Source organism: Chiloscyllium plagiosum, chromosome 41, assembly GCF_004010195.1.
Source record: "Chiloscyllium plagiosum isolate BGI_BamShark_2017 chromosome 41, ASM401019v2, whole genome shotgun sequence".
Classification (NCBI taxonomy): domain Eukaryota; kingdom Metazoa; phylum Chordata; class Chondrichthyes; order Orectolobiformes; family Hemiscylliidae; genus Chiloscyllium; species Chiloscyllium plagiosum.
Genome location: NC_057750.1, coordinates 6,107,971 through 6,127,678, shown reverse-complemented (window position 1 = coordinate 6,127,678; position 19,708 = coordinate 6,107,971). Strand labels below are relative to the sequence as shown.

At 46.0% G+C, this 19,708-nt stretch overlaps 2 protein-coding genes across 3 annotated transcripts in view; both read left to right on the top strand.

The window, feature by feature from the left end:
* Window positions 1–9,985, top strand: part of si:ch211-136a13.1 (HHIP-like protein 1) — a 32,675-nt gene extending 22,690 nt beyond the window's left edge. The window contains exons 6-8 of the mRNA XM_043680669.1: window positions 2,819–2,900; window positions 7,503–7,585; window positions 8,974–9,985. Of these exons, the coding sequence (XP_043536604.1) occupies window positions 2,819–2,900; window positions 7,503–7,585; window positions 8,974–9,710 (902 nt within the window). The 3' untranslated portion in view covers window positions 9,711–9,985. The remainder of the gene's footprint in view (window positions 1–2,818; window positions 2,901–7,502; window positions 7,586–8,973) is intronic.
* Window positions 9,986–14,267: 4,282 nt separating this feature from the next.
* Window positions 14,268–19,708, top strand: part of LOC122542933 (potassium channel subfamily K member 1-like) — a 12,221-nt gene continuing 6,780 nt past the window's right edge. For both annotated transcript variants that reach the window (XM_043681076.1, XM_043681077.1), the window contains exon 1: window positions 14,268–14,713. In XM_043681076.1, coding sequence (XP_043537011.1) covers window positions 14,413–14,713 — 301 coding nt within the window. In that variant the 5' untranslated portion in view covers window positions 14,268–14,412. The remainder of the gene's footprint in view (window positions 14,714–19,708) is intronic.

The following is a 19,708-nucleotide window of genomic DNA, read 5'->3' as shown; positions in this document are numbered from 1 at the left end:
CCCTGAACACTATGGGGCAATTTCCCATGGCCAATCCACCCTAACCTGCACATCTTTGGACTGTGGGAGGAAGCCGGAGCACCCGGAGGAAACCCACACAGACACGGGGAGAATGTGCAAACTCCACACAGACAGTGACCCAAGGCTGGAATCGAACCTGGGACCCTGGTGCAGTGAGGCAAGCAGTGCTAACCACTGAGACACTGTGCCACACTTCCCTTCTCTTCATTTCTCTCCTATGTGTGAGTAAGGAAATGTGGTCATACTGAGGGTCCGGAATTCTCTGCCGAGGAGGTGGGTTCCGTGGAAGGGCTCCTTGACCTGAAACGTTAACTCTGATTTCTCTCCACAGATGCTGCCAGACCTGCTGAGCTTTTCCAGCGATTTCTGTTTTTGTTTCTGATGTACGGCATCTGCAGTTTTTTTCAGTTTTTATTGTGGCAGGTTCATGGATCGGGTAAATAGACAAAGTCTCTTCCCTGGGGTGGGGGAGTTCAGAACTACAGAGCATAGGTTTAGGGTGAGAGGGGAAAGATTTAAAAGGGATAGACCTCTTGCAGGGGCTACAGAGAAAGAGATTGGGGAAATGGGACTGACGGGAATGCTCTACAGAGAGCTAGCATGAACCCGACAGGGCTGAATGTCCTCTTTCTGAATTGCAATCCAGATCCTCCTTAAATATATCGATTGCATTCATTTCAACCATTTACAAAAACTGTGCAGTTGGAATGCTTTTTATTTGCTCACAGGCTGTGGGGGTCTCTGGCTGGGCCCAGCATTTATTGTCCTGTCCCTAATTGCCCCCTTTAAAAGGTGGGGGTGAGCTGCCTTCTTGAGCCGCTGCAGTCCACATGCTGTGGGTTGACCCACAATGCCCTTAGGGAGGGAATTCCAGGATTCTGACCCAGCGACACTGAAGGAACGGGGATATATTTCCAAGTCAGGATGGTGAGTGGAGGGGAACTTGCAGGGGGTGGTGTTCCCATGTATCTGCTGCCCTTGGCCTTCTAGGTGAATTGAATCGAATTGAATTTATTGTCACTTGTACCGAGGCACAGTGAAAAGCTTTGTTTTGCGAGCAATACAGGCAGATCACAGAGTTAAATAGCATAGATAAGTAAATAATAGGGAAACAGCAGCAAAAACAAAAACACAGGTACAGGCAAATGCTAAGAGTTTGTGAGTCCATTCAAGATTCGAACAACAGTAGGGTAGAAGCTGTTTTGAAACCGGCTGGTGCCTGTGTTCAGGCTTCTGTACCTTCTCCCCGATGGTAGAGGTTGTAGAAAAACATTGCCAGGGTGGGATGAATCTTGGAGAATGCTTTGAGATGGAAGTGGCTGTGGGTTTGGAAGTTGCTGTCTGAGAATCTCCGGTGAATTTCTGCAGTACATCTTGTAGATGGTACACGCTGCTACTACTGAGGGTCGGTGGTGGAGGGAGGGGATGTTTGTGGGTGTGGTGCCGATCAAGCGAGGGCTGCTTTGTCCTGGATGGTGTTGAGCTTCTTGAGTGTTGTTGATAGAGTGTGGGTTGCCCTACCCTCTCAGCTTGCCTCATGCTGGATACAGAAGGGACTCGCATAAACTACTCACAAACTCTCTTTCTCTCTAGTGCAGAGATGCACTAGGGACCCTCAACTATGGCTGAATTTCCACCCCATTACCGAGACAAGGGAGAAACTGTTGCTCGTGGCGATTGGTTAAAAAGCAGAGGGTACTGAAATGAATCTGTTCAGCAGTAGAGCCGGAGGCAATGTGATGAGAAGTCAGGTGGTGAGCCATTAGGGTGGGAAGGTGATGCCTGAGAGTGTGGTAGTGGCAGATTCAATTGAGCCTTTCACAGGGAAATTGGTTCGTTATCTGTGGATCACTATCCTTGTGTATATGGGTGCTCCCCACCCCCGCTCTGTATCCGCAGGTGAAACGTTGCAAGACCTACCGCAGTTGCCTCAAACCATGAATAGTGGCGAACGCTATCGGTTAAGTGGGAAATTTACCTCCCCGGCAGCCCCACCCCGGAATCATTTCTGGAGTGTTCCATGTTATAATGTCAGGCTGTGGTAAACCACAGTTGAAACTTTATTGCTGGAACAGCACAGCAGGTCAGGCAGCATCCAGGGAACAGGAGATTCGACGTTTCGGGCACAGGCCCTTCTTCAGGTAAACCACAGACAACTTAAACTGCAGAAACGGAATCCACGCTGTGGGGCTGTACTGTATTAAGGCTGAGATAGATTCTTGATCAGAAGTGGAACTAAGGATTGGGGGGGACAGGGCTTCAAAGGGCAAAACATGGTGGGCAGGCTTAGAGGGCTAAAGGGCCTGTTTCTGTGCTTGTTCCTTGCGGTTTTTTTGTGTTTCTTAAGTGGATGTGAGGAATGTCAGATTGGCCATGGCCCTGCTGAATGGACTATTCCTTCCCCTGCCGCTTATAGTCAAACGGAGACAGAAACCAACTTATTTCCAGAAAAAAGTTGGGACTGAGCAAGCAGAGATGGCCTCAGACCGGACGGGCCAAATGGCTGCTCTGCTCTGTGAACCTGTGGACAAGGTGTGGACAGACTGGACATCAGTTGACATGTCACTATTTCCCACAGTCCAAAGACGTGCAGGTCAAGTGAAATGGCCATGCTAAATTGTCCCATAGTGTTAGGTGCATTAGTCAGAGAGAAGTGGGTCTGGGTGGGTTACTCTTTGGAGGGTCGGTGTGGACTGGTTGGGCCAAAGGGGCTTTTTCCACACCGTAGGGAATCTAGTCTAATCTAATCTACGAGTCAAGAGAAAAAGTAATACATCTTCTCTCTGTCCCCCTGTAGGTGAACTGTACTTTATGTCCAGTGGAAATCCCAGTGCTTACGCCCCTGCAGGGACTGTGTACAAATTCATCGACCCGTCTCGGTGAGTGTCTACCCTTCCTTCTGATGTTGCAAGTCATGGTCAATAATCTCATGTTCTTGAGAACGGAGACCAGCCCAAGTTGGTCAGCCCTGTCTCGGCTCGCACTCTGTGTCCATCCCTTAAGGCAGTGCCTAGGGCTGCAATTCCTGTCTCATTTGGAGTGGCACGGGGAGGGAAGAGGAAGGTGGGAAATAGGATCAGGAGTAGGCTATTCAGCCCCTCTACACTGCTCCACCAATCAACAAGTTCGGTACTGAACCTCTACATCAGCTCTGCTTTTGCACGCTGTCCCTTGATATCTTTAATATATACAAAACCTATCAATCTCTGTCACAGACTCGGCCAGCATGGACGAGGCCCTTCAGCCCATTGAGTCTGCACTAACCCATCTGCGCTAATCCCACTTGGCCCACCTTATGACATTTCAATCGCTCATCCACAATTTTTTTTCAACCAACCAGTTCAGGGATGTCATGACCCTCCTCTGGGGCAGGTGGGGCTTGAACCCAGGTCTCTTGGTCCAGAGGTTGGGACACTACCTAGAACCATGCCACATACTTCGAAAAGGCGTGAGATATACTGCCTCCACTACCCTCCCAGATTCCCAACCATCCTCTGGGTGAAAACATTTTCCCTCAAATCCTGTCCAAACCTCCCAGATCCTCATGTTAAAATTATGTCTTTTTGTTAATGGCTCTTCAACTTTCAAATTCATCTTGTCCATGCCCCTAATAATCTATTACCCTTCTGTCAGGCACCCCGCCCCTCCCCCCCCAAAAGCCCTCTGTTCTCAAAACAACCCAAGGTTATCCAGCCCCTCCTCCAAGCTGAAACTCTCCAGTCCAGACAATATCCCGGAGAATTTCCTTGCAACCCTTCCAGTGCAATCACATCTTTCCGAAGTTCTGAAGAAGGGTCACCTTCAGCAGAAATGTTAACTCTGTGTTCTCTCTCCCCAGGTTCTCTCTCTCTCCCCCCCCCAGATGCTCCTGAGTTTCTCCAGCAATTTCTGTTTTTACGTCAAATCCTCCCCATAGTGTGGTGACCAGAACGGCCCACAGCGCTCCAGCTGTGGCTGAACCAAAGTTTTGTACAATTCCAACACGACCTCCTAGCTCTTATAGTCTATGTCATGTGTGGTGATGCTGTCACTTTAAGAGGTTATTTTGACCTGGTTTTTTTTTCGAAGAGAGGTTGTAAGGCAGAGGTAGCGCGTTGTCTCTAAGAAAGTAAACAATCAGTGAAGCCGTGAGGTCTTTATTAAAGTTGGAACAATGGAAGCATCTGGGAATGACCAGCTTTCACAAACCACGGTGGCTCAGTGGTTAGCACTGCTGCCTCACAGCACCAGGGTCCCAAGTTTGATTCCAGCCTCGGGTGATTGTGTGGAGTTTGCACATTCTCCCCGTGTCTGTGGTTTCCTCCCACAGTCCAAAGATGTGCAGGTTAGGTGAATTGGCCATGCTAAATTGCCCCATAGTATTAGGTGCATTAGTCAGAGGGAAAATGGGTCTGGGTGGGTTACTCTTCGGAGGGTCGGTGTGGACTTGTTAGGCCGAAGGGCCTGTTTCCACACTGTAGGGAATTTAATCTAATCAAACCAGGCTTTCTGATTTACTTTTAGTTTTAAGTAGAAGCCTTTGGAGTCTCAACAGAATTGGAAACTTCAGTGAATGTCTCCTGGCTGCTACTCTCTCTGAATCTTCTCTTGATGATTTTTCCTCTTGGATTGGAGAACTGCATGTGAGAATCTATGTCTGAATGTGCCTTTTGGCCAAGGGGTGTGTTTATGGGGATGTTACTATATGTGTGTTTATGGGGATGTAACAGTAAATTAGATTAGATTCCCTACAGTGTGGAAATAGGCCCTTCGGCCCAACCCTCTGAAGAGTAACCCACCCAAACCCATTCCTCTACATTTACCCCTGACTAATGCACCTAACACTATGGACCATAAAACCATAAGACATAGGAGCGGAAGTAAGGCCATTCAGCCCATCGAATCCACTCCGCCATTCAATCATGGCTGATGGGCATTTCAACTCCACTTACCCACATTCTCCCTGTAGCCCATAATTCCTTGTGACATCAAGAATTTAGCATGGCCAATTCACCTGACTTGCACATGTTTGGATTGTGGGAGGAAACCGAAGGAAATCCACACAGACACAGGGAGAATGTGCAAACTCCACACAGAAAGTCACCTGAGGTGGGGATCGAACCTGGGTCCCTGGTGCTGTGAGGCAGCAGTGCTAACCACTGAGCCACCGTGCCGACCATTTTAGTGATTGGTACTGCGTCCATTATTTGGTTAGGCTTTCCAACAATTGAGTTATTGTTTCTTTTGTTAGTATTTTAACAAGAGGGTTTAAATAAATTACGTTTTGTTTAGTTTGACCAGTCGTATCACATCTGGAACACAGCATTTCACATCTACCTTTAAATAGGAAAAAGTTAGTGTCTGGGCTACCTTCATAAAATATATTGAGGAGGGTGTGGTCTGGTCCGTAATATATGACTGTTTCCCAAGATCTTGAACATACTCAATAACTGAACCTCCTTAGCTTGTGGGGTAGATAATTCCACAGATTCACCGATGGGAATCCTACTGCGCTTTATTATTCCATGTTCTATGTACTCCTCCCAGTCCTAAATGCTTGACCCACAATCTTGAGACTGTTTCCCCTGACTCTAGAACCACCAGCCAGGGGTTAACATTCCCACTGCCTCCATCTTGTCGTGTCCTGGAAGAATTTTTGTAAGCTTTATTGAGTTTTCAACTTTTCCCCGTGTCTGCGTGGGTTTCCTCCCAGAGATTAGGTGGATTGACTGGGCTAAATTAACCTGTTATGTGCAAGCTCGATTGGGTTGGGATATATGGACGAGCCGGATCGAAGGGCTATTCATTTCTTTATGCAGGCTGGGTGGGTCATCTGGGGTGAATGAAGGAACAGAGGTGGGTCTGGGTGGGATGCTCTTGGGAGGGTTGCTGTGGACTCGATGGACTGAATGGCCTGCTTTCTGCACCGTAGGGAATTGTACAGTCAATGCTCAATGAGTTTTAAACCTGATATCTGGGAACCAAAAATGGTAAGGGATTTGGGGCAGTGGCGATTAGATGGAGTTAGGTTGCAGGTTAGTCATGAATGTCAGAATGGTTTCTCTCAAGGGGCTGAACAGCCTGCTCTATTTCTCGTTGTCTTTGCTCAATCTCTAGCTGATGCTGTCTTCCACTGGACATGATGTGGAGATGCCGGTGTTGAACTGGGGTGTACAAACTTAAAAATCACACCACACTAGGTTATAGTCCCAACAGGTTCAATTGGAAGCACTAGCTTTCGGAGCGACGCTCCTTCATCAGGTGGCTGTAAAGGGGCAGCGCTCTGAAAGCTAGTGCTTCCAATTAAACCTGTTGGAACTATAACCTGGTGTGGTGTGATTTTTTTAACTCTCCACTGGACAGTTCATGATGTCCACGGAGTGAGAGAGACAGCAGCCCAACCCCCCTCCAACCAAAAGCTTAGGAAAAGGATATTAAAAAGTATAACAGACTACTCAGCCCACTTCAGGGAAAAATACTTGCAACAGGGTGACAGGAGGCTGATTTAAGTCGGAGTTAATTACCGTCACAACTCGACCCGGAAAATCTGAAGCTGCTACTGCTGTTTGCCCTACAGTGCTGTTTAATAAGTTTAAACCTGAACACTAATGGAATCAGTTTAGTGCGAGTCGATACCCTTGAGAATTGAAGAATTATTAGAGCTCAGAAGGAGGCCATTCAACCCATTGGGTCTCTACTGTCCGTCCTTTACTTACTTGTGGGACATGGGTGTCGCTGGCTGGGCCGGTGTTTAATGCCCGTCCCTAGTTGCGCCTTGACAAGGTGGTGGCCACTTGCCTTCCTAACGTCCACGTGCTGTAGGCTGACCCACAATGCCCCTATAACCCAGAACATTCTTCCTTCCCAACTATTAATCCAATGTGGTTAGCACTGCTTCACAGTGCCAGGACCCAGGTTCGATTCCACCCTCGGGTGACTGGAGTTTACACATTCTCCCCCGTGTCTGCGTGGATTTCCTCCGGGTGCTCCGGTTTCCTCCCACAGTCCAAAGATGTGCAGGTTATGGTGGATTGGCCATACTAAATTGCCTCATAGTGTCCAGGGATGGGCAGGCGAGGTGGGTTAGCCATGGGAAACGCAGGGTTACAGGGATATAGTGGGATGCTCTTTGGAGGGTCACTGCTGACTCAATGGGCCAAGTGGCCTCTTTGTGCACTGTAGGGATTTATGAAAGGTTTCCCCTTGTGCTGCCATTGCATCTTTGGTTAGTCATCTTAAATCAGTTCCCTCTGGTTCTCCATTCCTCTGCTATCAACCCTCATAACGAAAGTTCCTCGACATCGGGAACATACAAAAGCGTTGATTTGGAGTAAAAACATAATGTAGTGTCTCATGGATTCATTGTCACCAGCTGTTTCACTCATTGTGTTTAATCTGGTCCATCCATTATTCTCTCAGTTACATTCAGCTTTCCTTCTTACTCGTAATTCTGTCGTTTGTAACCTGGGACCATCCTCCTGTTGTTCTTCCTCACCTTCAAGGAGAGCACCACCGGGGAAGTGTCGCTTTAAACCGAAGCCTGTGACTGTGAAAGGAAAGTTACTTCCATTTCGACCGAAAGAGAGTGAGTGCCATCACTCCATGTCTTCACGGCTCTTGGAAATGTACAATGTACCTTGCACACGTCCTCTCAATGTCACAATTACTTCTCATTGCATTTTAGTCTTTTGCTGTTACATGTTTTCTGTCACACTCTGTGCTGTCGCACTTTTTCACACTTTGCACTGTCACACTTTGCATTGTCACACGTTTTCACACTTTGCACTGTCACACTTTGCATTGTCACACTTTTTCACACTTACCCACACTTTCCACTGTCACACTTTGCACTGTCACACGTTTTCACACCTTGCACTGTCACACTTTGCATTGTCACACTTTTTCACACTTTGCATTGTCACACTTTTTCACACTTTCCCACACTTACCGTTGTCACATGTTTTCACACTTTGCATGTCACACTTTCCACTGTCACGTTTTCACACTTTCCACTGTCACACTTTTTCACACATTGCATTCACACTTTGCACTGTCATACGTTTTCACACTTTGCATGTCACACTTTGCACGGTCACGCATTTTCACACTTTCCACTGTCACACCTTTTCACACTTTGCACTGTCACCCTTTGCATTTTCACACTTTTTCACACGTTGCACTGTCACACTTTTTCACACTTTGCACTGTTACAACTTTATTGTTACCTTCTACACTTATACGGTTTACGCTTTCACAATTTCTTGAAGGGATCAAAGTGAAGTGACAGAGAGTATGAATGGAAGAGGACAGGGGGATGTAAGCCAAGAAATACTGAGCCTGATCCACCCAGAGTGAAGAGGCTGCTAGAATGTGGGCCTTAGGGAAGATTCTAGTGCCTGTATTGACAGGAGTGGGTGTGGGTGGGGAAGGATAGTTTCTGGGGGGTAACCACAGGAGATTTACAAGGATGTTGCCAGGGTTGGAGGGTTAAGCTACAGGGAGAGGCTGAACAGGCTGGGGCTGTTTTCTCTGGAACATTGGAAGCTGAGGCGTGACCTTAGAGAGGTTTATAAAATTGTGAGGGGGCATGGATAGGATAAATAATCAAAGTCTTTTCCCTGGGGTCACAGAGTTCAGAACTAGAGGGCATAGGTTTAGGGTGAGAGGGAAAAGATATAAAAAGATCTAAGGGGCAACTTCTTCACACAGAGGGTGGTACGTGTATGGAATGAGCTGCCAGAGGATGTGGTGGAGGCTGGTACAATTATAACATTTAAAAGGCGTCTGGATGGGTATATGAACAGGAAGGGTTTGGAGGGATATGGGCCAAGTGCTGGCAGGTGGGACTAGATTGGGTTGGGATATCTGCTCGGTATAGACGGGTTGGACCGAAGGGTCTATTTCCGTGCTGTACATCTCTATGATTCTATGAGTGAGACTTAAAGCTGAATCCATTCCAATTGTCACCTACAGAACTCATCTTGGAGGTGAAAACCACAACGGTGGCCCCAACTTCTGCTAGGCCCAGACCCAGGCCCAGGCCCAAGCCCAGGCCCAGGCCCAGGCCCCGACTGACTGGGGCCACGACACGCAGGCCCAAGGTGGGTTGGAAAGAGAAAACCCAGGCTACCACCACCGCCGCCGCCACCACCACATCCGCCCCAGCTGCCGCCCCTCAGCCGCCCACTTTGAGCTGGCACTGGGAGATGCCAGGCCAACCAACCACAAAAGCTCCGCCCAGGAGCCGCACGCCACCGACGGAGGCAGAGAGAGGCCGGGGAGCGGGAGCGGGCGGGCGGCGCGTGGATCAGAGTTTGAAGACGGGAAAGAGGAGGCGCGGGCGGCCACGGGAGGGCACGGTGCGGTTGGCGGGCACCAGGGGGCAGCGCCGGAGGAGGAGGAGGCCAGGCGAAGGCAGAGTCGAGGTCTACGTCAGTGGACGGTGGGGCACCGTCTGCGGCCGCTCCTGGGATTCCGGCTCCGCGGCGGTGGTCTGCCGTCAGCTGGGTTACCGGGGCGTGGCCAGGGTTGCCGGCACGGCAGAGTTCGGGGCCAGCGGCCTGCCGATCGTTCTGGGCAGCGTGCGATGTGTGGGCACCGAGAGGAACATCCTGAGGTGTCGGCACAGGCCCCTGGGGGAACATGGCTGCCCACGTGGGCAGGAGGCTGGCGTCATCTGCCGTAGGCAGCACACTGCTCCGAGAACATAACCCGCACAGAAACAGGCCCTTCGGCCCATCACAGTGTCTGTGCTGACCACGGTGCCATCACAAAGTCCCGAAGAAGGTGGTGGCCTGACTTTTAATCCCCAGTAACGTTCCCAGGTTCAATTCCCGCCACACCAGATGGTGAAATTTGAATTCAATAAAAATAATAATGTGATGTAATTAGCTATTGGGAGGCGATGGTCTCATGGTATGATTGTTGGACTATCAATCCAGAGACTCAGATAACAATCTAAGGACCTGGGTTTGAATCCCACCATGACAGATGGTGTGGAATTTAAATTCAATAAAAATAATAATAAAAGATGTCTGGAATTAAGAATCTAATGATGATCATTGTTGGGAAAACTCCATCTGGTTCACTAATGTCCTTTAGGGAAGGAAATCTCCCGTTCTTTTCCGATCTGGCCTACACGTGTCTCTAGACCCAGCGCAATGGAGTTGACTCTGTTGGTAAGGATGGGCAATATATACTGGCCCAGTCAGCTACATCCACATCTCATGAATGCATTAAAAGAAGTTCTGCAAGGGGATGTTATAACGCACCCTCTGGAGGAAGAGGTCTCGAACTGAGCCTCCTATCCTAAAGGTAGGCCATTACCACTGCACCACAAGCACCTTCACTTTACTGTGGAACCTAAGACTATTAAATAAGGGATATATTACACTCATAGTATATTGCAGGAAGTGAATATTGGCATACATTGCTGGAAGAATATATCACACTGTGTGTATACTACAAAAGGAAAGAAATAACAAGTGTATTTTAAATGAGGGGCGTATTACATTGTTATATTACAGGAAGGATGTCTTGCAATGAGTCTATATTAGATAAGAGTATCTTACACTGAGTGTACGTTACAGGAAAATGTATGCTGAATGTATAATACAGGAGGAATTTATGACAAACTTTGGCTTCGCCGTACAATAAACATCTGTCGCTACTTCGAAACGCCAGCCCAAGTAACCTCCTCCTGAAATGCCAGTTCCAGAGAAACGTCATGCCGGACTCAAAGCATTTAGCTCTGTTTTCTCTTCTGGAGGATGCTGCCAGACACGTCGTGTTTCTCCAATGTTCTCCATGTTTGGGCTCACTTTCATTCATTCACAGAAATAAATAGTTGCCCTCCTGTGGCATTGCTCCGCTCCAGTTGCAATGGGGCTGGAGGCCAGGGAGATCAGTGAGTGGATTCTGTTTCAAACTTATAATTCGCGTCCTTCTAGTGGAATCTTACAGCAGAGATGGAGGCCATTCAACCCACAGGGCCTGTGCCAGATCTTTGATAGAGCTATCCAAACAGTTCCATTTCCTTGTTTGGTCCCAACTGGGGAGGTGTATGTTATAATATGGGCGGTATATATTACACTGAATGTATATTACAGGAAGAATATACCACACTGAGCACGTCTTATAGGAATAACCTATTGCACTAGGTGTATATTACATAAGGGATATAAGACACTAATATTACATGAAGCAAATATTACGCTAGATATGTATGATGCTGTATATTACAGCAAGTGCATATTAAACTGAGTGTATGTTACATGATATATTATATGGCTGTATATTACAGGAAACAATATGCAAGTATATTTTACAGAAGGGTCTAGTTTAATGGTGTATATTACAAGGAGAATGTTGTAATATTCTGTTGCATATTTACTACAGTGAGGATGTATCATTTGGGCTGCATATTATATAAGGGATATATTACACTTTTTAAAATTCACTGATTGGACGTGAACTGGCAAGTATTTATTGCCCCTAGTTGCCCCTTGAGAAGGTGGGAGTGAGCTGCCTTCTTGAACCGCTGCAGTCCGTGTGCTGTGGGTTGACCCACAATGCCCTGAGGGAGGGAATTCCAGAATTTTAACTCAGTGACATTGAAGGCTCAGTGCTGTATTTCCAAGTCAGGATGGGGAGTGGCTTGGAGGGGAATTTGCAGGGGGTGGTGTTCCCATGTATTTGCTGCCCTTGTCCTTCTAGATGGAAGTGGCTGTGGGTTTGGAAGGTGCTGTCTGAGGAGCTTTGGTGAATTTCTGTAGTGCATCTTGTAGATGGTACACACTGCTGGTACGGAGCGTCGGTGGTGTGGGGAGTGGATGTTTGTGGATGTGGTGCCAATCAAACAGGCTGTTTTTTTCCTGGATGGTTTCAGATTTCTTGAGTGAGGTGGGAGCTGCCCCCATCCAGGGCAATCACACTCCTGACTTGTGCCTTGTAGATGGTGGACAGGCTTCGAGGAGTCAGGAAGTGTGTTATTCCCCACAGTATTCCCAGCCTCTGACCTGCTCATGCAACCAGTGTTTATGTGGTGACTCCTATTGAGTGTCTGATCAATGGTAACCACCCTGGAAGTTGATAGTGGGGAGTTCAGTGATGGTAACACCACTCAATGTCAAGGACAGTGGTTAGATTGTCTCTTTTTGGAGATGATCATTGCCTGGCATTTGTGTGGCACGAACGTTACTTGCCACTCTTCAGCCCAAGTCTGGATATTGCATTCAAACTTGGACTACTACAGTATCTGAGGAGTCGTGAATGGTGTTGAGCATTGGGCAATCATCAGCGAACATCCCCATTTCTGACCTTAATGGTGGAGGGAAGGTCATCGATGAAGCAACTGAAGATGGTTGGGCCTAGCACACTACCCTGAGGAACTCCTGCAGAGGTGTCCTGGAACTGGGATGGCTGACCCTTCATAACCCTGACAGTCTTCCTATGTGCCAACCAATGGAGAGTTTGCCCCCTGATGCCCATTGATTCCAGTTTTTCTAGGGCTCTTTGATGCCACACTCGGTTGAATGCAGCCTCAATGTCAAGGCCTGTCACTCTCACCTTACCTCTGGAATTCAGCTCTTTTGTCCATGTTTGACCCAAGGCTGTAATGAGGTCAGGAGCTGAGTGACCCTGGGGGAACCCAAACTGGGTGTCACTGAGTTGGTTATCGCTGAGCAGGTGCTACTTGATAGCGCTGTTGCTGACACCTTCCATCCCTTTACTATGACCAAGAGTAGACATATATATTACAGAAAGAATATATTGCTCTGAGTGTATAGTACAGGAAGAATATATGAGAAGTGTATTTTATGTGAGGGGTTTGCTACATTGAGTGTTTATTACAGAAGGGATATATTACAACGAGTGTATATTGCAGGATGTCTTACACTGAGTGCATATTATAGGAGGGATACATCATAATGAGCATTTATTGCATGAGGAAACATTGCATTGCCTCTATGTTACAGGACGGTTAGTGTACACTGTGTGGGGATTGCTGGCCCAGTTGGTGAAGAGATTCCAATAATGTGAGTTCAGTTTCCATCACCAGCTGAGGTTACCATGAAGCTCCCACCTTCTCAGCCTCTCCCCTCACCTGAGATATGCTCTCTCTAATCAGAGAGCAGCCTCTGATTCTCTGAAAGTATGCCTATTTTATGACAATGTAAATGAGCCTGTTATATACACACACAAGGTACACTACAGCATGTAAGTTACAGGATGGTTTACACTGAGTGTATGTTACAAAGTGTATATTTCAGGATGGTTTACACTGTACATTACAGACTGTATATTACTGGAGGATTTATACTGAGTGTATATTACAGTGTGTATATTACAGGATAATTTACACTAGGTGTATATTACAGAATTATTTGCACTGTCTGTACATTACAGAGTGTATGTTACAAGATGGATTATGCTGAGCATTATTAGAGTGTACAGGTATGTTACTGAGTGGATATTACAAGATGGTTTGCACTGTATTTTACAGAGTGTATATTACAGGATGATTTACACTGAGTGTACATTACAGAATGTGTGTTACCGGATGGTTTATGCTGAGCATTATTAGAGTGTGATCGATTAGATTACTTAGTGTGGAATCAGGCCCTTCGGCCCAACAAGTCCATACCAACCCACCAAAGAGCAACCCACCCAGACCCGTTCCTCAACATTTACCCCTTCACCTAACACTATGGGCAATTTAGCATGGCCAATTCACCTAACCTGCACATTTTTGGACTGTGGGAGGAAACCCATGCAGACACGGGGAGAATGTGCAAACTCCACACAGACAGTTCAGACAGTTGCCTGAGGTGGGAATTGAACCCAGGTCTCTGGTGCTGTGAGGCAGCATTGCTAACCACTGAGCCACCATGCCACCCATAATGTTACAGTATGATTTACACTGTGTGTATATTACAGAGTGTATATTACAGGATGGTTTGCACTGTATATTACAGAGTGTATATTACAGAATGGTTTACACTGAGTGGATATTACAGGATGGTGTACATTGAGTGTATATTACAGGATGGTTTGCACTGTATATTACAGAGTGTATATTACAGAATGGTTTACACTGAGTGGATATTACAGGATGGTGTACACTGAGTGGATATTACAGGATGGTTTGCTCTGTATATTACAGTAAGAATACAGCACACTCAGTGTATTATAGAAAGATATAGAGTGGGATGTAACTTCCAAGAAGACTGTACCACACTGTAAAATTACCGGAAAGGTGGGATTTCTGAAGGCGTTTTCCTGAGTGTCACAGCCGCCACTGAGGCGGGGACTCTGAGCGTCTCAGTCGAGCGGAAATTCAAAAGTTGCGGCAAAGTTTCTGGGTTCGGTGCAGAGGCTGGAGATCCACTTTGCAGGGTCCTCCGGGAGGGGATGGCAAAGTGGGGCTGCCTGTGGATTGTGCTTTTCTACCTGTGTTACCTGCTGCTGGGGGCAGTGATCATGTCTCTGATAGAGCGACCTTACGAACGCAGTCTCCGGAACCAATTGCGTTCCTTGAAGTTCGGGCTCCTCAGCGATACTCCCTGCCTGGCTGAGTCCGACCTCGAAGACTTCCTGGTGCGGGCATTGGAGGCGCATCGATACGGTGTCTCCATCCTCACCAACAGCTCACACACCAACTGGGACTTTGCCTCTGCTTTCTTCTTTGTTAGCACCTTGGTCACCACAGTGGGTGGGTGTAAGAATACTTATTCTACGTTGTCTGTCGATAACTTTTCGAGATAGTTAACATAAGTTTTTAAAGACGTTCACAAAAGTTTTCAAAATGTTCTTCAACATTTTGAAAAGGTTTTTTTAAAAGGTATTTTTGAACGTCTAAGCAGGTTATTAAAAGTTGTTCAGCATTCGAAAAAGTTTATGTAAAATGTTTTTTTTCAACAATTGATAGTTTTTTAGATCTTGTCCAACATTTGAAAAGGTTTTTAAAATATTTTTCAACATTTAATCAAGTTGTAAAAAGTTGTTCAGCAATCGAAAACGTTTATGTAAATTTTTTTTCAACAATTGATAGTTTTTCAGACCTTGTCCAACATTTGAAAAGGTTTTTAAAATATTTTTCAACATTTAATCAAGTTGTAAAAAGTTGTTCAGCATTTTTTGATTTTTAATTGTCCAAGATTTGAAAAAGCTTTTTAAAAATGATTTTCAGCAATGATAAAGTCTATAGACGTTTTCCAACATTTGAAAATATTGATTAAAATGTTTTTCAACATTTGATCAAGTTTTTTAAAAGTCAATCATTTGGAAAGTATTTTTGATTGATTTCAATATTTGATAGTTTATTAAAAGTATTATTTTTGAGAGAAGGTTTTATAATCTATTTTAGATAATTAAGATTTTTTAAATATATAGTAAAAGTAATTTCAATAAGTTTATTTGAAGTTTTTAATGTTCAAAAAATGCTTTTTAAAAAGTTCCTCAGTGTTTGGAATAAGCTTAAAATATTTACCAGTGTTTTTAAGAAAAGCTCTGTGTTTGCATACATTTGAACAATGTACATTATTGCCTATCTCCAACTGGGAGGTGAAGAGACTGTGTTTTTAAATGGGTGATGTAATGATTGAAAGGGTGATGGAAGCTACTCTAAGTTTTTTTAAAAATCAGATAATTAAAAGGAAATATTCATAGGGGTGTGAAGAATGAGTTCTTGCATTGAGCTAGCAGAGACTTGGGCTGATTGGCCTGCATGAATTATTTAACTGGTTTGTGTTGCAAAGTGACGACAACAGTATGGGTTCAATTCCCTCACCAGCTGAAGTTACATGAAGGACTGTCCTTCTCAACCTCTTATTAGATTAGATTAGATTTCCTTATGTGGAAACAGGCCCTTCAGCCCAAACCGCCCCTCTGAAGAGAAACCCAACCAGACCCATTCCCCTACCATATATTTATCCCTGACTAACACTGTGGGCAATTTAGCATGGCCAGTTCACCTGACCCGCACATCTTTGGATTGTGGGAGGAAACTGGAGCAAACCCATGCAGACACGGGGAGATTGTGCAAACTCCACACAGACAGGTGGGAATTGAACCCAGGTCCCTAGTGCTGTGAGGCAGCAGTGCTAGCCACTGAGCCACTGTGCCACCTCTTACTGCCAGGGTTGGAGGGTTTGAGCCATAGGGAGAGGCTGAATAGGCTGGGGCTGTTTTCCTTGGAGGCTGAGGGGTGACCTAATAGAGGTTTATAAAATCATGAGGGGTGTGGATAGGGTAAATAGACAAAGTCTTTTGCCCAGGGTGGGGGAGTCCAAAACCAGAGGGCACAGGTTTAAGGTGAGAGGGGAAAGATTTAAAAGGGGCCTAAGGGACAACATTTCCATGTGTGTATGGAATGAGCTGCCAGAGGAAGTGGTGGAGGCTGGTACAATAACAACATTTAAAAGGATCTGGATGGGTATATGAATAAGAAGGGTTTAGAGGGATATGGGCCAAGTGCTGGCAAATGGGATTGGATTTAGGATATCTGATTATCATGGACGAGATGGACTGAAGGGTTTGTTTCTGTGCTGTACAGCTCTTTACTCTCCCCTTGCCTTAGATGTGGTGACCCTCAGGATAAACCACCAACAATCATCTCTCTCTCTATTGAGAGAGAGCAAGCCTCTGGCCAGGTAAGTCTGCTGCAACGTTTATGCCTGAAAGTAAAGGAAAAGACTGGTATTATTCAATGCGATTCGCTGTCTTGGGATGTACCAAAGTGTTTCGGAGTCACTTAAAGACTTTCTGAAGGAAGTGGTGGATGTGGGTACAGTTACAGCATTTAAAAGACTTTTGGGTAAGTCCGTGAATAAGAAATGTTGGAGGGATATGGGCCAAGTGCAGGCAGGTGGGACTAGTTTAGTTTGGGATTATGGTCAGTGTGGACCGAAAGGTCTGTTTCCATGCTCCAAATGGAGCAGAGACTTTGTGTCCAGAACATGACACGAAAATGCCCGAGATGCTGTATCCACTGGGGTGGCATGGTGGCTCAGTGGTTAGCACTGCTGCCTCACAGCGCCAGGACCCGGGTTCGATTCCACCCTTAGGTCTGTGTGGAATTTACCCATGTCTGCGTGGGTTTCCTTGGGTGCTCTGGGCTTCCTCCCACAATCCAAAGCTGTGCAGGGTAGGGTGGATTGGCCATTCTAAATTGCCATTAGTGATAGGTCAGGGGTCAATATAGGGTAGGGGAATGGGTCTGGGTGGGTCACTCTTCAGAGGGTCGGTGTGGATTTGTTGGACCGAAGGGCCTGTTTCCACACTGTAGGGATTCTAAATTTAAATCCTACTTGTAGGAGAGTAGAACAGGCAGATATGGTTTGGAAGTCATGTTAGTCTTGGCCTTTCAGAGGCACCTGACTTCATCCAGAATTAGACTCCTCTGACAGTGTGGAATTCTTTCCATAGTGCACTGGGAGTTACACCCTGGGTTATCTGCTCAAGGAAGTGGAGCGGGGCTTGACCCCACAAGATACAGAGACAAATGCAACTGTTTTGGTTCACCAACAGTCTGTTGGCATAGTCCAACTTGTTAGGGACCAGGCCAGACCCCTCAAAGTATTTTAAGAAGGTAGCCTACACCCTAACTTTTCCTTATTTTAAAGGCAGATGTGAAGTGGGTGTTCCAGAGTAATACAACTAGTCAAACCACCCGGCTTTAAGCAAAACAGAATTTATTTAAACTCTACAGTCGCAACACGAACAAAAGAAAGCAGAATTTAGAATAACTTAACCATTAGAAAACTTAATTCACCCGACTCAGCAACTTAACCAAGGAGCTGTTCCAATTCCCATCACATCCCATAAATACACCCCTTGGCCAAAAGTAAATTCAGACGCAGGTTCTTACAGGCAGGAGAGGTATCTGGGAGAAAAGTCAGCCAGGGATCATCTGCTGAAACATGAAACTTTTTTGCATTTCAGCAGCTTCCGTTGCAGCTAAACCAAACTAGGGGAAAAAACCTGAGTTGGGAGGATTGACCACTCCCCTGCTGTTGTTATGGTAGGCATTTCCAGACATTTAGGCATCTCTGCTTTTACAACCTCTCTTGAAAAAGACCCAAAGACAAAATAATATTGTTAAAGTGAAAGCATCATCACAAACTTCAGACCATGCACGGATTCCCTTCCTAATCTACCCAGCTTTCTCCCTGATAAACTCTTCACCGCACTGCTCCCTGTGCAGGAACATGTTCCCCTGGGTCAGGTGGACATCGTCCTCAATTTGCTAAGTGTGGGCGGGACTTATTCCTAGAGACTTCATAGCATCGTACAGTTTTTGCAGCAGCCAAAGATGCCTTTTGTCCAACTGTTTCTGCACTGGTCATCAAACATCCATCTATTTTAATTAAAAACTGAAAGAGCTGCAGCATCTATGGAGAGAAATGGGAATTAATGTTTTGAATCGAGTGACCTTCCTCAGAACTGATGGTATCTGGGACAATATTGGGTTGAATGCAGAAGATAGGGTGGTGAGAGTGGAATCTCATTGTTAGCCACTAACAGTCCCCCATTAACAGCTATTCACCCTCCCAGCCAGATCGCTATCCACACCTTTGTCTGTCTAACTGTGCCTCTCTCTCTCTTTAGGCTCTATACCCACCTCTCGTCTGCTCCTTCCCCTGCTTCCTGCACCCTCTCTTCTGCATATAAACTGACATTTTCCCAGCTAGCATCAGTTCTGAGGGAAGGGTCACTGGAACTGAAACGTTAACTCTGATTTCTCTCCACACTTGGTGCCAGACCTGCTGAGCTTTTCCAGCAATGTCTGCTTTCATTTCTGATTGACAGTATCCGCAGTTCATTCGGTTTTTATTTAAAATAGATGGATGTTTGATGACCAGCGCAGAAAGGGTTGGCTGAATTTCCAGCGATTTCTGTTTTCCGTTCATTTTAATGCCATTTCCCAGTGTTTGGCCCCACAGCCTTGTATGTGTTGAGGACTTGTCTAAGTATTTCTTAAATGCCTTCAGGGTTTCCAAGTCTACAATCCTTTTGGATATTTGCATATTCCCTCCATCCTCTGGGTGATTAAAAAAACGTCTTTCGACCAATCCCCTCAAAAGCTTCTACTCCTAACCTTAAAACTGTTCCCCCCCCCCCCGCCTTTATTTATTGGCCCCTTTACAAAAGGGAAAGTTATCTCTGTATCTAACCTGTCTTTACTGCTCGGAATGTTGTACATCTAAATCAGATGGTTCCCCACTCCCTCAGCCTTCTCTGCTCTAAGGAAGACAACTCCAGCCGACTGATCTCTCTTAGAGTCATAGAGATGTACAGCACGGAAACAGACCCTTCGGTCCAACTCATCTATGCCAACCAGATATCCTAAATTAATCTAGTCCCATTTGCCAGCACCTGGTCTATATCCCTCTAAACCCTTCCTATTCATATACCCATCCAGATGTCTTTTAAATGTTATGATTTGGAGATGCTGGTGTTGGACTGGGGTGTTCAAAGTTAAAAATCGCACAACACCAGGTTATAGTCCAACAGGTTTAATTGGAAGCACTAGCTTTCGGAGCGCTGCTCCTTCATCAGGTGGTTGTGGAGAAAAAGATTGTAAGACACAGAATTTATAGCAAATTATAACATTTATTACTATAAATTTGGAGGGATATGGGCCGGGTGCTGGCAGGTGGGACTAGATTGGGTTGGGATATCTGGTCGGCATGGACAAGTTGGGCCG